This window comes from Podarcis muralis, chromosome 1, assembly GCF_964188315.1.
Source record: "Podarcis muralis chromosome 1, rPodMur119.hap1.1, whole genome shotgun sequence".
Taxonomy (NCBI): domain Eukaryota; kingdom Metazoa; phylum Chordata; class Lepidosauria; order Squamata; family Lacertidae; genus Podarcis; species Podarcis muralis.
Window position 1 is genome coordinate 84,346,545 of NC_135655.1, and position 22,227 is coordinate 84,368,771.

The 22,227-nt window shown below is 48.9% G+C and overlaps 1 protein-coding gene across 8 annotated transcripts in view; it reads right to left on the reverse strand.

The window, feature by feature from the left end:
* Window positions 1-1,963: 1,963 nt before the first annotated feature.
* The window catches only part of SPEG (striated muscle enriched protein kinase), a 97,875-nt gene continuing 77,611 nt past the window's right edge, over window positions 1,964-22,227 (reverse strand). For all 8 annotated transcript variants that reach the window (XM_028741097.2, XM_028741102.2, XM_028741138.2 and 5 more), the window contains 16 exons: window positions 20,854-20,880; window positions 20,347-20,499; window positions 19,053-19,095; window positions 18,690-18,758; window positions 16,081-18,304; window positions 15,124-15,279; window positions 14,308-14,424; window positions 13,599-13,766; window positions 12,946-13,068; window positions 11,831-11,995; window positions 10,492-11,263; window positions 9,132-9,371; window positions 5,723-5,946; window positions 4,484-4,559; window positions 4,077-4,226; window positions 1,964-2,524 (listed from right to left, as the gene is read on the reverse strand). In XM_028741097.2, the coding sequence (XP_028596930.2) occupies window positions 2,320-2,524; window positions 4,077-4,226; window positions 4,484-4,559; window positions 5,723-5,946; window positions 9,132-9,371; window positions 10,492-11,263; window positions 11,831-11,995; window positions 12,946-13,068; window positions 13,599-13,766; window positions 14,308-14,424; window positions 15,124-15,279; window positions 16,081-18,304; window positions 18,690-18,758; window positions 19,053-19,095; window positions 20,347-20,499; window positions 20,854-20,880 (4,912 nt within the window). In that variant the 3' untranslated portion in view covers window positions 1,964-2,319. The remainder of the gene's footprint in view (window positions 2,525-4,076; window positions 4,227-4,483; window positions 4,560-5,722; window positions 5,947-9,131; window positions 9,372-10,491; window positions 11,264-11,830; window positions 11,996-12,945; window positions 13,069-13,598; window positions 13,767-14,307; window positions 14,425-15,123; window positions 15,280-16,080; window positions 18,305-18,689; window positions 18,759-19,052; window positions 19,096-20,346; window positions 20,500-20,853; window positions 20,881-22,227) is intronic.

Below are 22,227 nucleotides of genomic sequence, written 5' to 3' on the forward strand. Positions count from 1 at the left end.
TTTTAGGATGATTCCCTGCCAACCCGTCTGGGTTGTCCTGTGTCTCTCACCTTATATTCTCTATTGAACCTAATGTGTTGTGGTGACATATAGTGTGGTGGGTGGGGTTAGAGTTAGGGGTGGGCTGAAGACTGGGGGGTAGGTTATAGAAAGTAACCTACATGCAGTTATATAGGTGTTTGGTGTTGCTTGGACCATTTGGCTCCCAGCCAGTTGGTCCAGCGTCTCAGCTGGCATGGAGGTCCTTTGAAAACAGGCCCTCTTCCCTTTCGCTTGCAATAGGGGTGGGTCAGTGAGACGGTGTCAAGAGCCTTTGTGGTGCTTGTGTTGGGCATAAGGGTTTTAAAACAATGTTGTCAGTATTGTTAACAACATTATTGGTTTGTTGGGGTATTAGGATAGGGATGTGAATATTGGCATGCCCTTTAAAAAGTGCTACAGTGCTATAACACTAATTTTAAAAATAAAAGGGGAAAAATATTTCTAGTCACCATCATTTTAGCAATGTGCTTTCCCCCCTAATTATACACTTCCAATCTTCACTTCTGGTCCAAAACAAACATAGCAATCATGGGCGATCACACTTTAATGAAGAAGTGCTTAGTGCTAAATAAATAACTGGTTTTTATTTTATTTTTTTAAGAATCACTCAGGTTTCTTCTTCAAATGGCCACTTAGGTGAATTAGATCTTTCCTCCCCCTCCCCCACCCAGGAGCTCTGTCACACCCACTGGTGTGGATGGAACATAGCAGGATGAACATACAGAAAAGTGCAATATCCCTGATAGTGTGCAAAGTTCAACTGCAATTCCTCTTGTACCTTACAGTGGAAGAGCAATGATTTATTAGCGCTAGGAAGCCACCCATCTGGAAGCAGTCCTGGTTTGCTTTGCTTGCTCCATGCCACAGGGAAATGAGCATCTTCACAATCAAAACACCGGGGCATGGGATAAAAAGACTGAGATGGGGAACCATGGTCATGGATTCACATAGCCAAGGTGGGGGTGGTTAGGTAGGTCTGCTTCATTTGGTAGGTCTGCTTTCAACTCTGCGCCAATGGTACATTCTCTTCTTTCCCTACCCATACAAAATCCAGGTTTGCCCTAAGGCGCAGCTGTGAAAACTTGTAGACTCTCAGTTTCAAAATGGCCTCTACCCTTCTCAGTGGGGTATGTCAGGTCTGGCTTGCTATGGACACTTCAACCCACCCACCACCAGAGGCCATGTAAGGTCACATGTGTGCCTGACTGCAAAAGGAGAAGGTGCCTATGTTTGGAGGACCTCTGCCTGTCTCTGTGCCATCGTGAGTGTTCTGTAGGTGCCAGAAGGGGCTATGGCAAAAGAGCACTGAAAGAGAGGAGGGTTCATGTAGGAAAATGTATGAGGGGGCGGTGTATCTGAAGCATGTCCTTGATTCAGAAAGGCATGCAGGGAGAGAAGGCATCTATCTTCTGCACTGGTTCTGAAGCTTAAGGTAGGACTGGGTTGCGTGTATCCGTGTCAGAAAAACACAAGGAAGGCAGCAGCAAAAAAGAGGTATTGTGGGGTGGTAGGTATGTAATCAGGGAAAAACTGGTGGGTGCCTCACATGATTGGCTTCTTCTGGATACCCAAGCAGAGGTGAGTGGAGAGGAACCCCAGGGAAAGTACCATCAGCACCTCTACTCCCAGCCCCTGCCTTGGGGACCAGAAACCTCCATTATACTCCCTATGCTGCATATGTTGGCTATACAGGTGGGGGGTTGGAGTTTTCCATTGCTGAAATGCCTTCTCTGCAATACTTCCGGGTTGATCCTTCATTGTCATCTTCCCAGCTCAGCTTGGCATGTAAGGAAGAGATGCCCCATTGCTCAGTGGCTGCAGCTGGCATGTTTTGCATCTGCTGTTAAGTCAATGGGAGCGCTTGGTTGCGCCTGACCTACGCAGGGTACAGACGCAGCCCTTGAGGCACAATACAGGAAGGGCCCTTTGCATCCCCACGGGGAGGAGGAGTTTATTTAGACAAGGAAACGTCAAGGCTTTCTCCTCCCCCCTTGACCTTGGCCTGGGAACAGCATGGCTTCATGGCCCACTGCGCTTCATACCTCCCTGAACCCAACCCCATGGCAGCGAATCTTGTCAATCTGCCATTTTCGGCCCCCAGGCTCCCTCTCTCTGGGCCAGGACTGGTAGGTAGAGCGAAGAACAGCGGCCAGTGCTGACGACTCTTCTTGATCCATGAGGTATATCAACAAGTCCCACCCTGGCTGGCTGGGTGGGTGCTTGGCCCATCACGCCCCCTGCTGGAATGTTCTGTGGCTCCTCCGGCAGGGCAGGCGGCTAGGGCATGTGGCTGCTGGCGCCATGGTAGGAGCGCAGTAAGACCTTGTGCTTGGTGGCCACCTCGTTGCGCTGCCGCTGGTGCTCCACCAAGAACTCTTTCAGGCGGCTGGTGGTGAAGGTGAGGGTCTGCCGACGCAGCTTCATCAGGTAGGCGTCCTGGAGCCAAGGGTTAGCAAAGCAGTCCTTGAGAGCTGGGCGGCTCCTGCAAGGCCAAGGGATATTAGGATGAGGCTGCCTTTTCCCTCCCCAGACCCAGAAGAACAAGGACTAAGTAGGAACATGACTGGAGGAGTGAGCTGTGGATAACATATAGGATGCTGCCTTATCCTGAGCTGGGCCATTGCTTCATCTAGCTCAGGAGCAGCAGCCCTTCCCAGCCCTACCTGGACACTCAGGTGACTGAACCTGGGAGTTTTTGCGGGCTAACCAGCCTCATATAGGCAATGTGCTTAAGTCTAATTAATGCCTTAAGGGGTTAAGATCATAGAGTAAGCTGTCCTGCCAGGCTTAGGTCACCTTGAGAGGAACTGGGCATTTAAGCCTTTGTTCTCCTTCAGTCCACCTGAGAAGAGGCTAACCTGGTTGCTCCAGCTTAGCTGAATGGCTCTCACAAGCCACTCTTGACTTCTACCTATACCAATAATTTAGGAACCATCACCACTATAATGAAGCCAAGTTTTACTGCCTGTGCAGTTTTCTGAAGCACATGATTCTGACCGTTGAAGAGTTTATATGTAAACCATTTTTAACATACCAAATGTGGTCTTTTTCTATGTTAGGGGAAGAGGGAAACTTTGGAACTCACTTTAAAGGATGCACATTTTAAAGGTCTAACAGCCTATCTTGGCACGCCTTAATTTGCTGCGTGTTTTGTGATTTTAAATCTCTGCTGGGGTTCAAACCTAGATCTTGACAACCAGGAATTCTCCCTTTTGTACCTATATTTCCTTAAGCCAATGGTTTTTGCATGCAGAATATAAGCACGAGCTCCATCACTGGGCAACAGTCCTTCCCCAAACATGGCCACACCAGACTTTGTAGCAGAAAAGTTGGGGACTGAGGACATAGCTCAGGACTCTCATCTCCTAGAACAGCACATTCTCACTCACCAGGAGTCCTGCATACCTGGGAGTAGCCATGTTGAGCACAGTGGAATTTACTTCCAGGCACACATGCCTAGGGTTGCATGGTCAGTTTGCTTTAGAGACTGAGTGCAGTCCTACCTAGCTTCCTCTGGTTTGGAATTACAGGTCCTAGTATTGTTAGTCCAGATGGACTGCAACTCCCACCATCCCTGACCACTGGCCACTTAGGCTAGGGCAGATGGGAGTTGGAGTCAAAGGACATTTATAGGGCCAGATGTTCCCCATCCCTGGTACAAATGCTTTAAACATGAAGGGTGATGGTGATCTCAGGGATGCTGGCCTCAGACTGCATTCTGCTACTCCTGAAAAGATCTACTCTGGAATTTCTCAACCTCAGCAGCTCATTTAGCTCTCAGGACTTTATTACTGAACTCCAGACTAATCCAAGACTAAGCAGTACCTGCTTTTTTGACACAGGGGCTATGGCCATAGAACCATTCCCATGGCTCAAATGCCACCAGAGAGAGAAACCTCCGTAATCTGAGTCCTGCCTTGAAGCTCCCCCAGATTCTAGGTCTGTCTGTTCCACTGCTCTTTACGAAGGCAACTTTTCCTCGCCACCCATCCCATGGCGTTGCCTCCAAGGCCTTTCACCCTTCTTTCACTCACCATGGATGGGCAGAGAGAACCTTGCGGATGAAGAGTGCAGCACTCTGGGAGACGTTGGGGTACAACTTGAAGGCATCATAACGCCCTGCCAGGATCCTGCTCTCTACTTCCAAGGGATCCGTCTCAAAGAATGGGGAGCGTCCGCTGAGCCTGACAAGCAAAATAGAAGATAAAAGTGCAGGGCACACACATGCACAATATCACTCGTCCATCAAACCAGCACTCCCAGCAGTTTTTATGGTGCATCAGAGATATATGACTGCAGGCAGGAGTCTAGGATAATCCTGTCCTTCAAGTGAATCTGGTCAGGTGAGTCAGAAAAGAAGGCTCTGGACATCCATTTCTAATTCCACCTCTTGTCCCCTGCTTGTCAGATTCCCACATTCACCCTCTTCAGCCATACTTACATGATGTATATGAGGACTCCCAAGCCCCAGATATCAGCTGCCGAACCAATGGGATCCCCCTTCACCATTTCTGGAGCTGCAAAGGAAACAGTGAAGGATCATCTCTTTCCCTGCACAGAAGCTTCCACCACCTGGCCTTTGACAGTTAAAGGTTTTTTTGTTTAACCTATACTGTGCTGCTTTTATTTGGAACTCTTTTATTCAGGGGCGGACGGTGGGATGGGGGAGAAGTGTTTACCTGACCTCCTGATAGGTCAGTCACTACTGCTTATTTGGAGAGGTGAGCTGGCTGCGAATTTGGCACAGCAAAAAACACACTGGCAGAGCCACTCTGGTCTCCTGTTGGTGTGTTTGCACCACGCCAGTGTCCCTCCCACCCCCCTTTTCCCTCCTGGTAAACAGCAGTGGATCACAGGCCAGAAAGTCAGGTAGGTGTCTCTGCCCCTCCATGCCACCTCACTGCTGGTTTTATTTGTGTTTTTTTAATAGTTGTATAAACTGCCTTACTTGCTTTTATAACTGTATGATTATATTTTTATAAGCTTTCCTGGGACCTTATGGTGAATGGTGGGCAATAAATCTTATACAAAAATAAATAAATAAATTGCCATAATGAGCCCAGAGGGGCTTCTGTTTGTTGTGCTAGAGAGACCCACTGGATTAAGTTGATTGATCCTCTGCCACTCTATGGTTAAGATGCAAGTGAATCATATGTGGTCTAGCCTGGGAGGTGAACAAAACTGTGTAAAGTGAACAGCTCTAAGCCTGGAGCAGCAAATCACACACACACACAACACACAAAACCTAGCAGTAAAGTGTCTGGGGAAAGCTCAGTTGCCTAGAGCATGGTGCTGATAATGCCAAGGTTGCAGGTTTGATTCCTGTATGGGACAGCTGCATATTCCTGCATTGCAGGGGGTTGGACCAGATAATACTTAGGGTCCCTTCCAACTCTATGATTTAAAGTTCTGTCCTCATCTCCTAGTGTGAGTCCTGCAAAATGGGAGGGAGGAATTCCCCCATTTCTGCCATCTCCACTCTTTGGTGCTAGTCTCTTTGTCAATTAAATAGTATGCAACTCCAACCCCTTTAGCCACATGTGTAGCTCAGCCTATAGGTACCATGTATGTTCATTCCATGGCATACTTACTCCACAAGCAGTTTGCTTTGCCCAAAAAATCTCACATACATCCTCCCCTACCCAATCTTCTCGTATGCCAGTTCCATAAAGATACTCACCCATGTACTCCAGTGTGCCAACACGACGCCCCAGCTGGCGCAACACCAGTGGGTTGTAGGTCTGGGCACTGCCAAAGTCAATAATTTTTAATGTGTTTGTGGGGCTGACAATGATGTTATCAGGCTTCAGGTCAAGATGAATGATGCGTCGTCCATGCAGATATTCTAGTCCTTGGAGGATCTGTGTTACGTACCCCACCACATCATCCTCTGAGTAACGGAACCTGTAGAGTAAAGCATGTCATTGAAAGGAGAGAGCGAAGGACACAAGAACCCTTCCCTTGCACTTGTACTGGTACAATTAAACAACAATATTACTCCTAAATAAGCACAGTGGTGACTTTATGTTATACACAGTGCAAACCCATGATTATATTTTCTATTTTTAAAAAACAGCTTATACATCTATTTTTGTTTCTGTTTAATGCATTTGTTGAACTGATCTTTTCTTTAAAATCTTTTCCCTGTCTGTACAACCCCATTCAAGGCCCACCTATGATGTCTTTTGCTGACAGTGGTCGAAAGTTAAAATTTTAACCCCACCCCAACCTCATCCTTGTGTGTTGCTGTGTGACAACGGGGGACATTAAATGATCAAGGGCTGATCAATATGTTATTTTCTTGTTTTCATTTTTACTTTCAGTCACTTCACCACTACCCTGTTTCTGTTCTACATTACTTTGCAATTTCCTTTGTTCCTGCTGCTTCGGCTTTGCACGTGCAATCAAAATATCACTGCCCCCACACAGGAGGGAGGCCAGGGACTGGACAGGGACGCCCCAAAGGACATCCCAGTGAGGATTAAGTGGACTTAGCAGCCATGGAATTTTGACCGATGGCTGGAGGGACATCAGAGAAATGGGTGGAATGGAAAATGGAACAAAGGCACGAGGGGCTGACTGAACAGAAGCACTCCACACTGCAACATGTTGCTGTAGGTTCCACTTTTCGCGACTAAATACCACCACCAGATTCCTTCTCTCCTAATGCTAGAGCTCGTGAACATCTGCTGAAGCTGAATGTTGGAACATTCAGGACAGACAAAACAAAGTACTTCTTCACGCAGCACCAGCCAAGCTATGGTGCTTGCTCTCACAGGAGGCAGTGAAGGCCACCAAGTTGGATGGCTTGAAAAGAGGATGAGACAAATTCATGGAGAAGGAGAGGGCTATCAGGTTGCTAGAACCACAGAAGGGTTTGAAGAATCACATGGAGTCTGAAACATAGGGGCGAGGCAGCCCCTCAACCCTTTAGGGAAATAGCCAGCAATTACTTCTAGTTGTCTTGTGTGCACTTGGGGTTTTCTGTCCTATGTTTTATCCATTTGTTGGGTTTGGTTGTTTTACCCCCAGCCCACCCAATGCTCCAACTGATTGTGATCTTTCTGATTTGAATCATAGCCTAAACATTTTGCAATTCCTTCCCCCACCCACTCTGGTTCTGTATCATCAGCAAAATCTAATGTTTTATTGAAGTCATTAATCATAATATTGAACAGTGCTAGATCCAGGACAGAGACAGAGACAATTTGGCTGCCAACATAAAAAAACACCAAATGCATTAAAATTAAAATAAGAGGCTCTGGAAATCTGTGCTCTATACAGACTGTTCTGAAAAAAGAAATTCCACTTAAAAGTGTTGCAAGGAGTATCAGTTGCATAACAGAAAGCCACTTATGAGCCGATGAAACAATAAAATGTAATAATAATAATAATAAGTAGTTGTTGTTATCATTATTATCATGATATACTACTAATCATGTGGGACGTGACAGTATCTCCTGTCAGGATGCTGCATTCCATTTCTACCCATCGGTCTGCATTCTATGCCCACTGAGCACGTTCAGTTCTTATTGGGCTGTTTAGGTCTCCCCACCCCGACAAATGATTTGTACTTTTGCAAACCTTGAGGGTTCCCTGAGCCTTTTGTTCATGGGTGGCACTGTTTTAGCTACATGAGGACTGACACTCACTGAGGTTGCTGCCAGTATATGATCAAGATGGCAGTGCCATCAACTTACATGGTGCTTTATAGTGAAAGCCATGGTTTTCCCAGTAGTGATGTATGGAAGTGAGAGCTGGACCATAAAGAAGGCTGATCGCCGAAGAATTGATGCTTTTGAATTATGGTGCTAGAGAAGACTCTTGAGAGTCCCATGGATTGCAAGAAGATCAAACGCATCCATTCTTAAGGAAATCAGCCCTGAGTGCTCACTGGAAGGACAGATCGTGAAGCTGAGGCTCCAGTACTTTGGCCACCTCATGAGAAGAGAAGACTCCCTGGAAAAGACCCTGATGTTGGGAAAGATGGAGGGCACAAGGAGAAGGGGGCGACAGAGGACGAGATGGTTGGATAGTGTTTTCGAGGTTACCAGCATGAGTTTGACCAAACTGCGGGAAGTAGTGGAGGACAGAGGTGCCTGGCGTGCTCTGGTCCATGGGGTCACGAAGAGTCGGACACGACTTAACGACTAAACAACAACAATTATAGCAGGGGTGGGGAATCAGTGGCCCTCTAGATGTTTTTGGGACTCCCAACTCTCACCAACTCAGCCATTGGCTGTGCTGATGAGAGGCAGAATTCAACAGCATCTGGAGGGCCACGAATCCTTCACCCTTTTTCTTATGCAAAGCAACAACAAAAAAGGTCTTTGCCTCAAGGAACATATACTATGCATTTCAGCCACAAGAGGAATAGGAGAGGCAAGGGTTAACCACTAATGACTGTAAGCCCATCAAGTTGCACATTCACAGGAATCCGCTCATGTCAATCTCATGAACATCAAAGCACAGGAAAGGGTTATATCCATTTATCTTTTACATATTCACAGAAGTAAGATTGCAGAAAAAAAATTCCTCTGTATAATGTGGTCCTCAGTCACTAACTACTCTTCATTCAAGCCAGGCCCTTCCTTGAACCATCTAGATGTATTTTACTAAAGGCGTCCTGCAGTGTCTTAAAGCATAGTATAATTTCCTTGTCTCTTGCTGTTCCAGATTATAAAGCAGAAGATGACAAGGAATAGGTTCAAATGTTTGGGTTGAGTGGAGGTATCTGGACTGTGTTACTTTTATTTCCCTTCAGCTCTACTATTCTAACTCAGTGGCAGTTTGCCCTCTTCAATTGCCCTGTTGTGAATTGGCCCACTTATCACCTCTGCCATGGATTTTCTGGTCAACTAAAACTGATTCAGGCCCACAAACTGATTCATGCCCCCATTGCGTGTGACTGGACCAACACTTCTGTCTCGTCCTGGTTTTTATGTTTGCAACTCTCTGTTACCTTGCTAGTTAGCCAGACCCCTCTGTGGCCCCATGCTTGGCCCTCTCAGACACAGAGCTTCTCCTCTTATCATCCTGGAGTCGGACCCCTAAACCCCTCCTGCCTCCCAACCTACCCCCCAACAAACCTGTCAACAAAGTGGTAGAGGATCTCCTTCCCAGGGCAGTGTTCAGCTATCAGCACCAGATAGCGGGGGGTGATGTAGGCCTCGTGCAGAGTCATGATGCGATCGTGGTGAAGGCCCTTTAGGATCTCGTATTCCTGGAGGACGCTCTGCTTGCCTTCCGTTTCATAGGGCACAATCTTGGCCATGAATCGCTTGCCCGTGGCATTCTCCTTACATTCCCGAATCACTCCAAACCGGCCCCTGCACATATATACATGGAGCATGCTAAGTGCATGTCTGGACGCTTGCTAGACCTGCCTAACAAAAGCTAAGGCACAGTGTACATGGCCTCTGTTACACAGCACTGCACATGTAACCACAGAGTTCAATGGATATGACAACAGTTTTCACATAGTTAAATTACCCAGGATTGGCTGAGACAGAGTGGGCCAAGATGCAATTGTGGGCTGGAGGTTCCCCATCTGCTTTACAGAGTGATACTATAAGACTGTGATAGTACAGTTTTGGACAGTACCACTCCAGGTCACAGCTGCGAAGGGGGTCACATTTTTGAATGCTCCATCTTGTAACAAGTTCATTGCATGTAGTAAGCAAGCACATTAAGAAGAGAGTTTATAACTAAATGTTTCTGACAAGCTAATTTAGTACATATAAGGTTTTTTAAAAGCACTGGAGGGAACATTCAAAGATATGTGTTTCCCAGGCACAGCAGTATGAAGTAGTGCAATCCAGAATTCTACCACTTTGGTCTACTACTTTAAACTGCATAATGCGTAGAAAGAACTCTTGAATTTGTTTGACAAGTTTAATCTCCGTCGGCTTAGTTGAAATGAAACTGCTGCCATATGATTCTTGCCATTTTCTTGCAATAAACATGGTTTTGTGATTGGGCCTGTGGAGAGTCAGAGAGTCAAGTGCATGACTGAAATGTACCACAAGGAAATGGAAGGGGGTTTAGCATCCCTTGGGCACAGAGGAGAAGGAGGGCTTCTGGTGTGGGGTCTAAATCTCTGAAGATACATTGGAGGCCGTGGACAGGGGCAAGGGAGGCTGCTAATGCTATGGCCACAAGATGAGAGGCCTTGGTTACATCCGGGATCAGAGAAGGTTGGTTGCTGCACCCAATGCTGAGAAATTCCTGGTCCAGAAATGGACTAGAGGGAGGCATCATTCTGTGCTGCTTTGCATGCTATCTAGGAGAAGGTCTCAGGTTCAGAACCTGGCATATCCAGGTGCAGGGCAGGGAACAAGGTTTTCTCCTTTGAACCTGGAGCACCAACAGCTAGATAATAGTGGACCAGAATGACCACTTCCTGCACCGGGCTGTCAGCTTCCTATGTCTCTATGAAAGATCTCTTACCTTGCTTTCTCATCCAAGAAGGTGTAGGGTTTTTGAGGGACCCCTTGGCGCAACGAGGACTCGTCCTTGGAAGTTGAAGTGAGCCTGCCCTGAGCCCCACTCCCAGCGTCCCGGCCAGGGGTACTGCTGCGGCTCAGGAAGCGAGTGTGAGAAGGCCCCTCTTCTGGGCTGGGGGTAACTGGCTGGCTGTGTGCACCTTCCGTTGTGCTGGGCGCCCTTGGTGGGATGGAGATGAAAGAGGTGGCCATGTAGGGAACAGCTTTCGGGGAGACGGTCACTGGCGAGTCTGCCGCAGGGGTTGGTAAGGCAGGAGAGATGGGCGAAAACTTGGAGACGGAAGAGCCAGGGGAGGATGCCGCAGCAGGTGAGACCCTGGTGGGCACTGAGGCACTGTGGGTGCTGAGAGAAGATGCTGTTCTGGAAGGCTTCGAGTCTGGCTCTGGAGAGGTGGATGGCGCAACAGCTGGAGGTTCGGAAGACGAGGCCTCCTTGGAGGATGGAACCAGGGCCGCAATCGGGAGCTTGGCCTTCACTGTGGCCAGAGGCTTTTCCTCAGGTTGAGTCAATTTTGGGGCAGCAGGAGCCTTGCCCCCCTGTGCCGGCACTGCCCCCTTGTGCTTCCTGGGAGGGGAGGATGGCAGGGGACCTGTATTTCTGCGCACAGGTTGCGGAGACTGGTCAGTGAGGGTCTGGGTGGATCTGGTGAAAGCGGCTTTCTCCGAGGCAGTTGTACTCTTTTTGGCAGTGAGAGCTGAGAAGGCAGTCTTGGGTTCTGGGAGAGGAGAAGAGGCTGATTTAGGCTCAAAAGAGGAGGGCCTGCCTCTTTCCAGAAGGCAAGGGGAAATCTATAGAGGGAACCCCTCTCAGCTACCAGATCTATAGAGGGAACCCCTCTCAGCTACCAGATCTATAGAGGGAACCCCTCTCAGCTACCAGATCTATAGAGGGAACCCCTCTCAGCTGCCAAACAGTGGGAATCCCAACTATGGCAGAGCCAGCTGAATAAAAGAAATATCCTCTCTACCGAGGGCAGCTGCACCTTGATACCATTTGGTGGGCTTGCAGCCAGAATTTAGGACATGGCTTGTGGAGTACTTGCAAGCACAATGGCTGCATACACACCATTCAGTTTTTGAAGCATACCATATATCTGAAACAAATCCCCCCTCAAAAATCCTGGGAACTGTAATTTGTTAAAGGTCCTGGAGGGGTAAACAACGGCTCCTAGGATTCCTGGTAGTGGTGGGAATGTACTTTCAATGTATGGTGTGTGCACAGTCACGGCAACCTATTGGTTGGTTCAGACTGTCAGGACTAAGAGCACCTCCCTCGTCCTCACCTGCACCCTCAATGAAGACCTTCCCCGAAGGGTTGCTGTAGGGGCCTTGTCCGGCCTTGTTAGCACAGGCAACACGAAACTTGACCATGCTCGCAACGGGGAGATCTGTCACGTTGAAGTAGCAGTCAGCGATGCCTGAGCTGACCAACTTCCACTCATGTTCTCCTGGGGCGGGGGAAGGAAAACATCAATTAAAGATATCTGCAGTAAATATAACACATTAAAGACCAAACAAAACCAATGCTGAAAACCAGAAACAAAAACAAAAAACAACAACAACCACAGAATGCAGGGAAAAAATCAAAATGAAAACATGGTGCAAGAAAAAAAGATTTGGCATCAGACTGAAACGCAGGTAAAGAAAGGGTTGATTAGGGCAGGGCAGGGAGCTCCACAAAGCATGGGGAAGAATGCAAATGAGACAGGGCTGTTGATAGCTTGGTCCCAAACTGTTTTGGGGCTTTGTAGTCATAACCAGGATTTTGAATTAGGAACAGTTAGCCAATGAACAATATTGGAGTCATATGCTCTGATAAGCACCATCCTAGCTACTGAATTCTGCACCAGCTGAAGTTTCTGAACCTTTTCTGGAATCAGCTCCACGTAGGGTGTGTACCATATCTGCCTAATCTGGATCATGTTACCAAAACATGTGTGACAGTGGCTGGATATTGCCTCGGGGAGGGGGGGCTCACTGGAAGAGGCTGTGCCTTGCATGAAGATTGAACCTAGTCTTGAAAACACCCATCTCTCAGAAAGGTGATGAACTCCGTATCTTGTCCTCAGATTTGGGCTGAATCTGTAACTGAACTGCATATAATGCAAGAGGATGGGGAAGGGAAACTACTAGGAAGCAATACTTTTCAGTCTTGTACCTCCAGCTGTTTGGGAATGGGCAGGCAACTAAAGGAGTAGGAATGAGAAGATGACTGTGAGTTGCACTGTAGCCTTATTAGAAGAATAAAAAATTCTGCACATGCGAACATGGAGGTGGTGGATATGGAGCCCCAGAAGGTCCACAAAGAACCAGGGGAATGCATGTGACGACTAGAGCCTCTGCAAAGGAAAGGGCAGAAAGCAGCTGGCAACATTTTCCGCATCCCACCAGTTCATACCATCCATCTTCCGTTCCAGCGTGTACGTGCAGGGTGCCTGAGTATCCGCTGGCCTCCATAGCACCAGGACTGTGTTCCTGTACTTCTGGGGGATTTCTGGGGTGCCTGGTCTCCCAGGAATCTCTGTTAGGAACAGGTTTGAGAAAAGAGAAATAAATGGAAGAGCATGAGATAGTAACCTATGAGATATGGGATGGAAGGATCTGTCGATTTCATTTCTCACAGTTTCTATTTTTTCCCAGTCTTAAATTCAGTTCTCCACATTTTGCAGGAATTTGTGGATTTAAAAACAAAACAAAACTCATGTACCATCATTTCAGTACAAATTTCTCTTGATAAATTTCTGCATGCATTTTTTTTTAAACTAAGGTACACATATTTACACAAATATCTTCATTTTTATGCATATATTCCTATAATACATGCATTTTTGTAAAGATTATTTGGTTGGAGAACTGCACTTCAGAATTCAGATGAGTGTGAATGTAAAGGGAGAACTGTTTCAGAATAGGTGAATTTTATAGATTCGGTTGTCAATGCACACTGAATCATATTTCTCTTCCATTGCTACATGAGATATATTGCCGCAACAAGCTCATAGATGTTTGGTTGGGGTGGTGGGGAACCACAGCGCACTCTTTTTCTATCCTTACTTGCTACAGCCAGGGTGCAGGAACTGGTGGCAGTGCCCAGCGCATTGGTAGCGTTGCATTCATACAAGCCTGCATCCTTCTTGGAGACTTTGGAGATGGTGAGCAGCTGGCGGCCATCTTTACATGCCACAATGTTGAGAACACCCTCTGATACCAGGGTGTTCTTATCTGCAGAGGACAAGAAAACCAATCCGTACAACCACTCGAGGTATATCAATATTGCACACTGCCTTACATCCTCCTCCTGTAGCTTGTGCTCTAATGCATCTTTGCCACAGAGTTCATACTCAGTTACTCAAACATGTGAGCTTCATCAGAAGTCGGAGCACCTCTTTGCCAAGGGGTCCCTATCCCAACAGAGTTCGGCACTTATGAGTTCCAAGAGAATGTAACCATTTGGATGGCAACCAGTGCAAGGATACGCAATTTGCATCATGGTGATGCAGGGGTATACAGCTAGGTCTGTCTGCATGGATGCCCAAATGGCAGCTCAGTTCTGGGCTTGACCTCTCCTAGCTCTGTGGCTGAACCTGCCTTGGGTAGCATTGCATCATGGCTGTCTGGTAAGATAACTGTTAGGAATCACACACTGGGAAACAACTCGGCAGGTATCAGGCTCCACCTTTCTGATCTTGAGAGTCAAGAAGCTATATTGCTTCTTCCAGCCCCAACATGCAGACACACACGCTCCTGGTGACACAATGCTTACCTTTCATCCACAGTATGCGAGGGGCAGGGCTGGCTGCAGGAAGGCAGCAGAGCTGCACTGCCTCTCCCTCCAGCAGTACCTGGTCCTTCAATTTTATGTGGAAAACTGGAGGGAAGTCTGCGTTGGACAAAGAATAAAAGGGGTAAATCCGAGGCTGCTTCCAAGTACCACATAGATGGTGCTAAAAGGCTTGGCAGGAATTCCATCCCCAGCATAGAAATGATCCCCTGTAACAGGGTTGGGGAAACCCCAGGTCTGGGGGCCAATTGCAGCTCCACAGGACTCTCTGCCTGGCCCTCAGAATTCTACACAGCCAATGCCTCTCTCCATAGGCCCCACCACCTTTTCCCACGCTCCACCCCTCACTGCTCCTGCTCCATGGTTTCCTTGAGTGTTTTTGCCCAGCTAGAATGTGTCCCTGAATGGTAATCATGCCTCTTGCTTGCCTGGTCATTTAGAGGTGTGAGGAGTAACCTCTGACTTTTGCATGACTGGAATTTGGCCTGCTCTAAGGAGTCCCACCTCTGCCACTCCATTTTGCCCCTGGCTGTGCCCACCACTGACAAGCAGCCCACGTGGGAATGTGGCCCTCCGACTGAAAAAGGTTTCCCACCCCTGCCCTATAGAGTGGAGTGGAGAAGATACAAGTTCAGTCCTTCACCATCACGTTTCCCTAGAACGGCCCGCTCTAATTGCCCCGGCGGCTGGAACTTTCTAGCACAGCTGAATAGGTGAGAGCAACTCAGGCTTCCACTGGCCAGCCACACCAGGCTGAATTTACCTCAATGGCAGCCCCACACTTCTTCATGGGCATACCTGACTCGCTGAGCACATAGGGTTGGCTCATAATGACAACACCGTCCCCTCTCAGGCTGGCAGGAATGTTGGGCTGTGAAGCAACCTTGTCTTTCTTGGATCTGGACAAGCTCCAGCGTTCCCAGCGAGAACCGCGCCGCTGGCTTTCACCAGGACCTGTGAAAATGACAGATATGGGTGGGCTCTTTCTTGCGCAAGCCAAGAGAATCCTGGGAAATGGCCTGATTGATGCAGTGCTTGCTTTAAAGACTGTCTCAAGGCAAATCTTTAAAAATGTAGTATAAACACTGACAACTGGGAAACACTGGCTTGCGAGCGCTCCAGTTGGAGAACAGCCTTTACCAAAGGTGTCACGGGCTTTGTAGACACTCAAACTCAGGACGCAAGGGAGAAACGTGCTAGGAGGAAGGCACGCTTGGCAAATCCACACCGTGATCAACTCCCACCCAGAAACCAATGTCCTCACTGTGGAAGGACGTGTGGGTCCAGAATTGGCCTCTACAGTCACTTACAGACTCATTGTTAAAACTGTGTTTATGGAAGACAATCTTACTCGGCTATAAGCGATCGCCAAAGAAGCAGCAGCTTCTACTGAATGTGTGGTGTGCTCAGAGCAGGATTAGTCACTCTCAGATCACACATACTCTTCCACCTCAGCTGTGTTAGCATCCTCTAAAATATCCAACTTATTCTTCTCTCTTTTTTCTCTCTTCCTTGATCCCTAGTTCCTCCAGCATTTTCCTGGAACTTGTACCACAACCAAAAAAGTGGCCAACAAGTTGGTGGAACTACAATTTGTAAGCCTCACTCCCTCCCCCACATTAAAAGTCATACAGCACTTATAAAGGATGCCTTTAAACATGCACAGAGGAGTCATGCTCCCTCAATGGAGAAACATCAACCATAACACACACACCCGCTTTCCCAGGTGGGAAATGGTTGTAGACCATTGCTCACCGCTGCCTGTGGATGTGTCAGACTGGAAGGACTCTGTGGAAGGGACACTTGCAGACTGGGCTGCCAGCTGGTTCTGCGGGATACCCACTTGACGCAGGTTTTCCCCCTCTGAAGTTGCACGGCGCAGGTGAGAGAGGAAAGGAGCTTTCTTCTCAGGCTGCCTGATACGGTCGCCACCAGCAGCAGCTGCCTGGTCTTCCTCGCCACGTTGTGAGTGGCTGCGCAGATGCGTGGAGAGGCGCCCCATGGTGGTCCCGATCTTCCTGCGCACAGCCATGACGGGCGACTCACTGGAGCCAGGCTCCGACAGCTGGCTGTCCGAGTCCTTTTTGTCCTTGGAAGCCAGGCCCCCAGACAGCCTCGCTCCCCCTCCTTCCTCCTCCTTGGCCTTCCTCCTCTCGACGGGAGGCGTGCGTCGGAGTCGCATTGACATCCTGCGGATGAAGCCGCCCTCCTTCTCCACTTCATGCAGGTCCTGCACAGAACGAGAGCGCTCGCCCAGGTGTCGAGAGACCCCAGACTTGGACAGCTCCAGTGGGGCACCCACAGGGCTTGGCCGGTAGATGCCCTCTTCCCGCGGGCCGGCCAGCTGCCGCTCCTCAGACCTGGAGAGCAGCTTGCGGCCCCTGCTGAGGGAGCCTTCCCTGCCTCTCTTGAATTTGGCCTCAAAGACCTCTTCAGAGTCAATGTCCAGAATGTGCTCAGCACTGGAGGAGCGAACTTGGGGGGAGGGTTCCTTGCTGGGGGTCTGCGCAGCCTTCTTGGCAAAGGCAGCAGTGGGATGGGACTGGGTTGTAGCTGGAGAGGTTTGAGGTATACCTTCTGAGGCAGCCGCAGAAGGTTCTGCAGCCTCCCTGTGAGGGACCTGGGATGACTCACCAGCCAGGCTCTGCATGACATCAGCGTAGGCCGAACGCTTGGGGGCCGAGCTGCCTGGGGTGGGTGAGATGGGTGTGCGAGTTGTTGGCTTCCTTGGAGAGCCTATGGCTTTCACAGCTTCTGGAGTGTCAGGTTTGGACAATCTCGCCAACGCCTTTTCCTCAGGTCCCCTGGCGGTTGGTCTCCTCAAGCTAGCCCTGCTGATGGGCTTTGTTCCCACCTCCGCCTCAGGGGTAGGTGGCTTGGAGGGAACCTCGTGTGGCGTGTGGGGCCTGGATTCATTCAGAGCGGAGAGGGACGGTGTCTCTTTCAGCCTCTGGACTTCGGCCTGGGCTAAGGGGATTTCCAGCGGTGCTCCAGAGCGGCGGTGCAGGGTGACAGGCTCCCCGTCGCCTTGGCTGAAGGAGCTGCTCTTTTGGAGGAGGCGCCCCTCAGGGGGCATGTGCTGCGGAGCCGTCTCGGTGGAGGCTGCGCGCACCATCTTGTGCCCAGGGGACAGCTGCTTCTCCAGCCTGGGAGGCCTCAAGCCCTTTTTCTCAAGGCCGAGGGTCTCCAGCAGCGGCCCCCGCAAGCCGCTCAGCTTGCCGTCCACAGGGCTGCCGTGCAGCAGGCGCTGCCGCATGACCTCCAGGCGCTGGGTGTATTCTTCCTCTGGCAGCCCGCCCTTCCTGCGGTACAATGTGCCGGGGCTGGGGCTCCGACGGGGCAGCTCCATGGAGGCTGCTTTGGTCAGGCGTTTGCGGGAGTGGGGCTCCGCTTCATCCGAGGGGAGACTAAGCAACAGGGCGCTGTCGGCAGAGCTGCCACGGCGCAGCTCCCCCTTACGCGAAGCTTTGTCAGATGCTTCTGGGGAATCCAGGCTGGAGCCTTTCTTCAGGGCCTTCCTGGGGTACTCTGGCCTTTTCTGGGCCTCGCGAGTCTCCTCGTCGGAAGAGCCAGGCTCCTCAGCCTCTGTGGAGCGCTTCCGTGGCAACGTGCCCTTCTGCCTCCTGAAAGAGAGCTCTGCTTCTTCCTTTCTCTTGGGATCCACCACAGCTCCCTGCCCCTCATCATCCTGCCACTCCATCAATGTGCCCTCTTCATCTGCTGGAGCCCCCTCAGGGCTGGGAGGCTCATCATCTGTTGGGATCTCAGTGAGGGACATGCGGGAGCCGGAAAATTCAGGCTGATGGGGCATGGGAATGTAGGGCAACTCCTCTGGGTCATCAGAATCCGAAGAGGAGGACAACACCGAGGTCTCCTTGAGGAGGCGAGGCACAGCAATAGACAAGTGGCTGGATGTGTCCTCTAGGAGCTCAGGAATCGGCCGTGGCACCATGTTGCACTTGTAGCTGATCTGGGAGCGCTGGGGAAAGAAAGCACACACTGAGGGGAGAATAGGATGGAGCTCAAGCAAAGACCCAGAGAGCCTCTGTCCCACCCACACCTCATTTCACAGGCTTGGCTGCCCACCCTCTTGATGAGGCCAGACTGTAGCTCCCATCATCCCTGACCACTGGACACGTTGGTTGACCAACAACATCTGAAGAGCACCATGGAAAACTGTCAGGGTCATATGCACACACAGACACTCACAATTACACACACACCACTTGTGCCCCACGGAAGCATTTTCTGCACAATGGTGTCCGCCTTACCATCCACCTCTTCCTTAATTTTGCTGCTGGAATTCACAACCACAAATCAACCAATCAATATATTGCCAGCACGCTGACAGGTACCAAGTTTACCTGCCATTTCCGGCGAGATATGAAGAGCTTGAGATGATCTGTACTGATGCTCTTGCCCTTGGCTAATGTCTGAAAGGAAGGGTGGAAGCAGGCAGGGTCAGAAGAACAAGCAGAGCTCTGTAGCCGGGTCAAAACAAAGGCCTATCTAGTCCAGCCTGTCTCCCACAGTGGCCAAAGAGATGCCTCTGGCTCAGGCAGCTGGAAAGAGTTGCTTTTGCTCCCTGCATGTGTGGCAGAAGCCTTTGCTTGAAGGAACCTCCCCCACTTTGAGCTACCAAGATTTTTTCCTGCCTGGAGAAAGGCACCACCACCCAACATGGGCCCCACTTCTCTTTCTAAAGAGGCATCAGCAAATGGACTTACCTTGAACCAGGGGTGTTCCAGGGTCTGATCTGCATTGGGTCTCCTGGGAAGGAAAACAAGAACGAGTCAATATGTAGATACAGCATTTGCTAGTGTAGAGGAAAGCTGCAGCTAAAGCCCACACACCCCACACTTCCATACACTGCTCCTCAGCATGTCCTTTTCCTTTCCTTCTGCTTCCTCCAGCCCACCTCCAATCACTCTCCTCTCTCCCACCAAAAGCAGAATGGCTTCCTCTGATTACTTGCCTCCCAATGCTCCTTCTTCCCAGGCTTGAATCAAAGGACCGTGAGAGCATTTCCTTGCTTTCTAGAACAGCTAACAAACCTCACAGCTTAAAAAGAGTGGGATCACTCTTGCATAATCACCTTCCCCCCCCCCAAGAGGTAGGATTAAAATACATTACAAAACTAACTAACTAACTAACTAACTAACTAACTAACTAACTAACTAACTAACACACTATTCTTGCTTTTTGGCGGGGTGGGGTTGTCCCCAAGCATTGTGTGTCTTTGGCCTCCTTCAGACAACTTTACTGAGCTGTCATCCTGATTTGCTTAAACAGAGATTATGCCATGTCTGGTCTTCATTGAGCATTCATTCCGATTTGTTTGTGGGGAGATTATACAACAATGGTCGTTCATCCTCATTTGCTAGTTTGGGGCTCTTATATCTCCTTAACCATTCATTCGTCCCACACTTTCCAGTGCATTTCTCTGTAATTTTCCTAAGTGCAAAAGGTGTGTTAAAGTGGATGTAGTGCGTGTTGGCCCCTTTGGGCAGTTGTTTGGGCAGTTGTGTGTGTGTGTTCTGCAATATGTTCTTGGCACAATAACAGTCCATTAGAGATTTATTTTGGTTTCCTTTGACTTCTGTAATGCTTCCTCAATGCTATCACATTATTGCCACCTGTAGGGGCTATAAGACTACAAAAGCTGAACAAAAGTATACCAGAATCCTTGTGGTATAAAAAGTCGCAGGATTTCAACAGGAAGCCACAGGATCATGTGTGGCCCCCCTGAGAGCATTCTGAGCACAAATCATCATCAATACACAATAAAAAGGTAGGGGAGGCCTGGAACTCTCTTTGGCCCCACTCTAAGGTGGCTTTTCTTTCTGTGCCTCTGGACACATAGCTTTCCCTTTCTCAGAGGAGGAATAATTATAGTTGTTTTTTTACTCTCTCTGCCATGGGGGCGGGGAGTTTGTGTGTGGGGAGTCCTCTTTGCATCCCACACAGGTAAATGCCTCTATCTAATCCTCAGGGAGACCCTTAATATACCCTATTACTTACAGGCGGTCATTAACCAGTACTTTGATAACAAAGCCTTTAGCCTCTCTCGTCAGTCCTGTGAACATACTCTCCTCAAAAGCCACGTTGTAGTTGCGGATGTTCATGAGTGTGGTCTTGTCGTTCTCACCCACAAACGGGGAGATCCCTGTGAGACTGAGAGAGGGAATAGTCAGAAAATCATTGGCTGGCAGGCTTGGGGCAAGCTTTCTGGGTTTCCTATGCCCTTGCATGCAAGGATGTAGTGATGGGGTGAGGAAATTTACCGGGGTAGCTTTTCAAGGTTCCCCAAGCCATAATTCACACCCTGGAGACAGTAGAGCATGGCTCTCTGGAGAGCTGAATGGGAACACTATGTCAAAGCATAGTGGTAGAATTATCTGCTTCCAGGACAAGCAAGAGCCCTGGTATTTCTCATTGTGCCTTCTCTTTACCATAATATGGTAGAGCTGCAAGGGAGATGGGAAGAACCTGAACAGTCCTAGCATAGTCCTCCAACCTGAGGCTTACCATAGATATGTGATTACTCCCACTGGCCTGTAAAAAAAGAACAGACAAAATTTCAGTGCTTTGACAGGACATCTCTAGGAGGAGTTAAGTTATATGATCCAGGTGGTACCTATACTTAGTGATCTTAAGGATAGATAGATTAAATGGGATGATGGTATCAGGGTTGAGCTGGTTGAGGTTCTTTCCAACTCAACGATTCTGTGATTGTAAGGTGAGGGTCTTAGTGATGTATGGAAGTGAGAGCTGGACCATCAAGAAGGCTGATCGCCGAAGAATTGATGCTTTTGAATTATGGTGCTGGAGAAGACTCTTGAGAGTCCCATGGACGGCAAGAAGATCAAATGCATCCATTCTTAAGGAAATCAGACCTGAGTGCTCACTGGAAGGACAGATCGTGAAGCTGAGGCTCCAGTACTTTGGCCACCTCATGAGAAGAGAAGACTCCCTGGAGAAGACACTGATGCTGGGAAAGATGGAGGGCACAAGGAGAAGGGGGCGACAGAGGACAAGATGGTTGGATAGTGTTTTCGAGGTTACCAGCATGAGTTTGACCAAACTGCGGGAGGTAGTGGAGGACAGAGGTGCCTGGCGTGCTCTGGTCCATGGGGTCACGAAGAGTCGGACACGACTAAACGACTAAACAACAACAACAACAACAAGGTGAGGGTCTGGACAATAGAAGGGCTATTTCAGTTGTCAGATAAGGTGTGGTGGCTTTGTTCTGCAAAATACAGTAGATGGTCAAGTAGAAGTGATCTGTTTCTACAGGAGCTAAAGGCTGGAGACCCCTCTGCCAGAAGAGAGCCTTTTGGGAAGGGGGCTTACCTTCCCTCTCCCAGTTGTGGAATGTGCTAACTCATATGCCTCTGTTTTTGCTCTCTGCAAGAATACTATGTTGCTAGTGGCCCCCCTAATCTGATGAGGGAGAAGCATCTGCTGGAGTGTGTTTAATGCTTTGAAACTCCACCTATGTTCAACTTGTACTGTATGCATGTGAAAATAAACCATATGTCACAAAACAAAAGCAAGCCTTCAGAAATCAAGTTTATGACACACCCCTGGAGTTCTCACCGCTTCGAGCCTTGGGGTGCATGTAATGATAGATAGATTAGATTAGCCCCGGCTAGCAAATGGTATGACTCCATGATCAGGGAGTCCAGAGCACCAGGCCATTCTAGGGTCTACAGTGTTTGGATTTGTAACAGTCTTCAAGAGGTCGGGATCCAACTTAAGGTTGAAACAAATACACTACAGTAGAATGGGCAATAATGAGCCAGTGCATGATGCTCACACTCCCCAAGTAAGACTTATACAAAAGTGTTTTGCACTGTCCTTAAGGGGAAACAGCATGGGCTGATCTGCAAGAGTCAACGC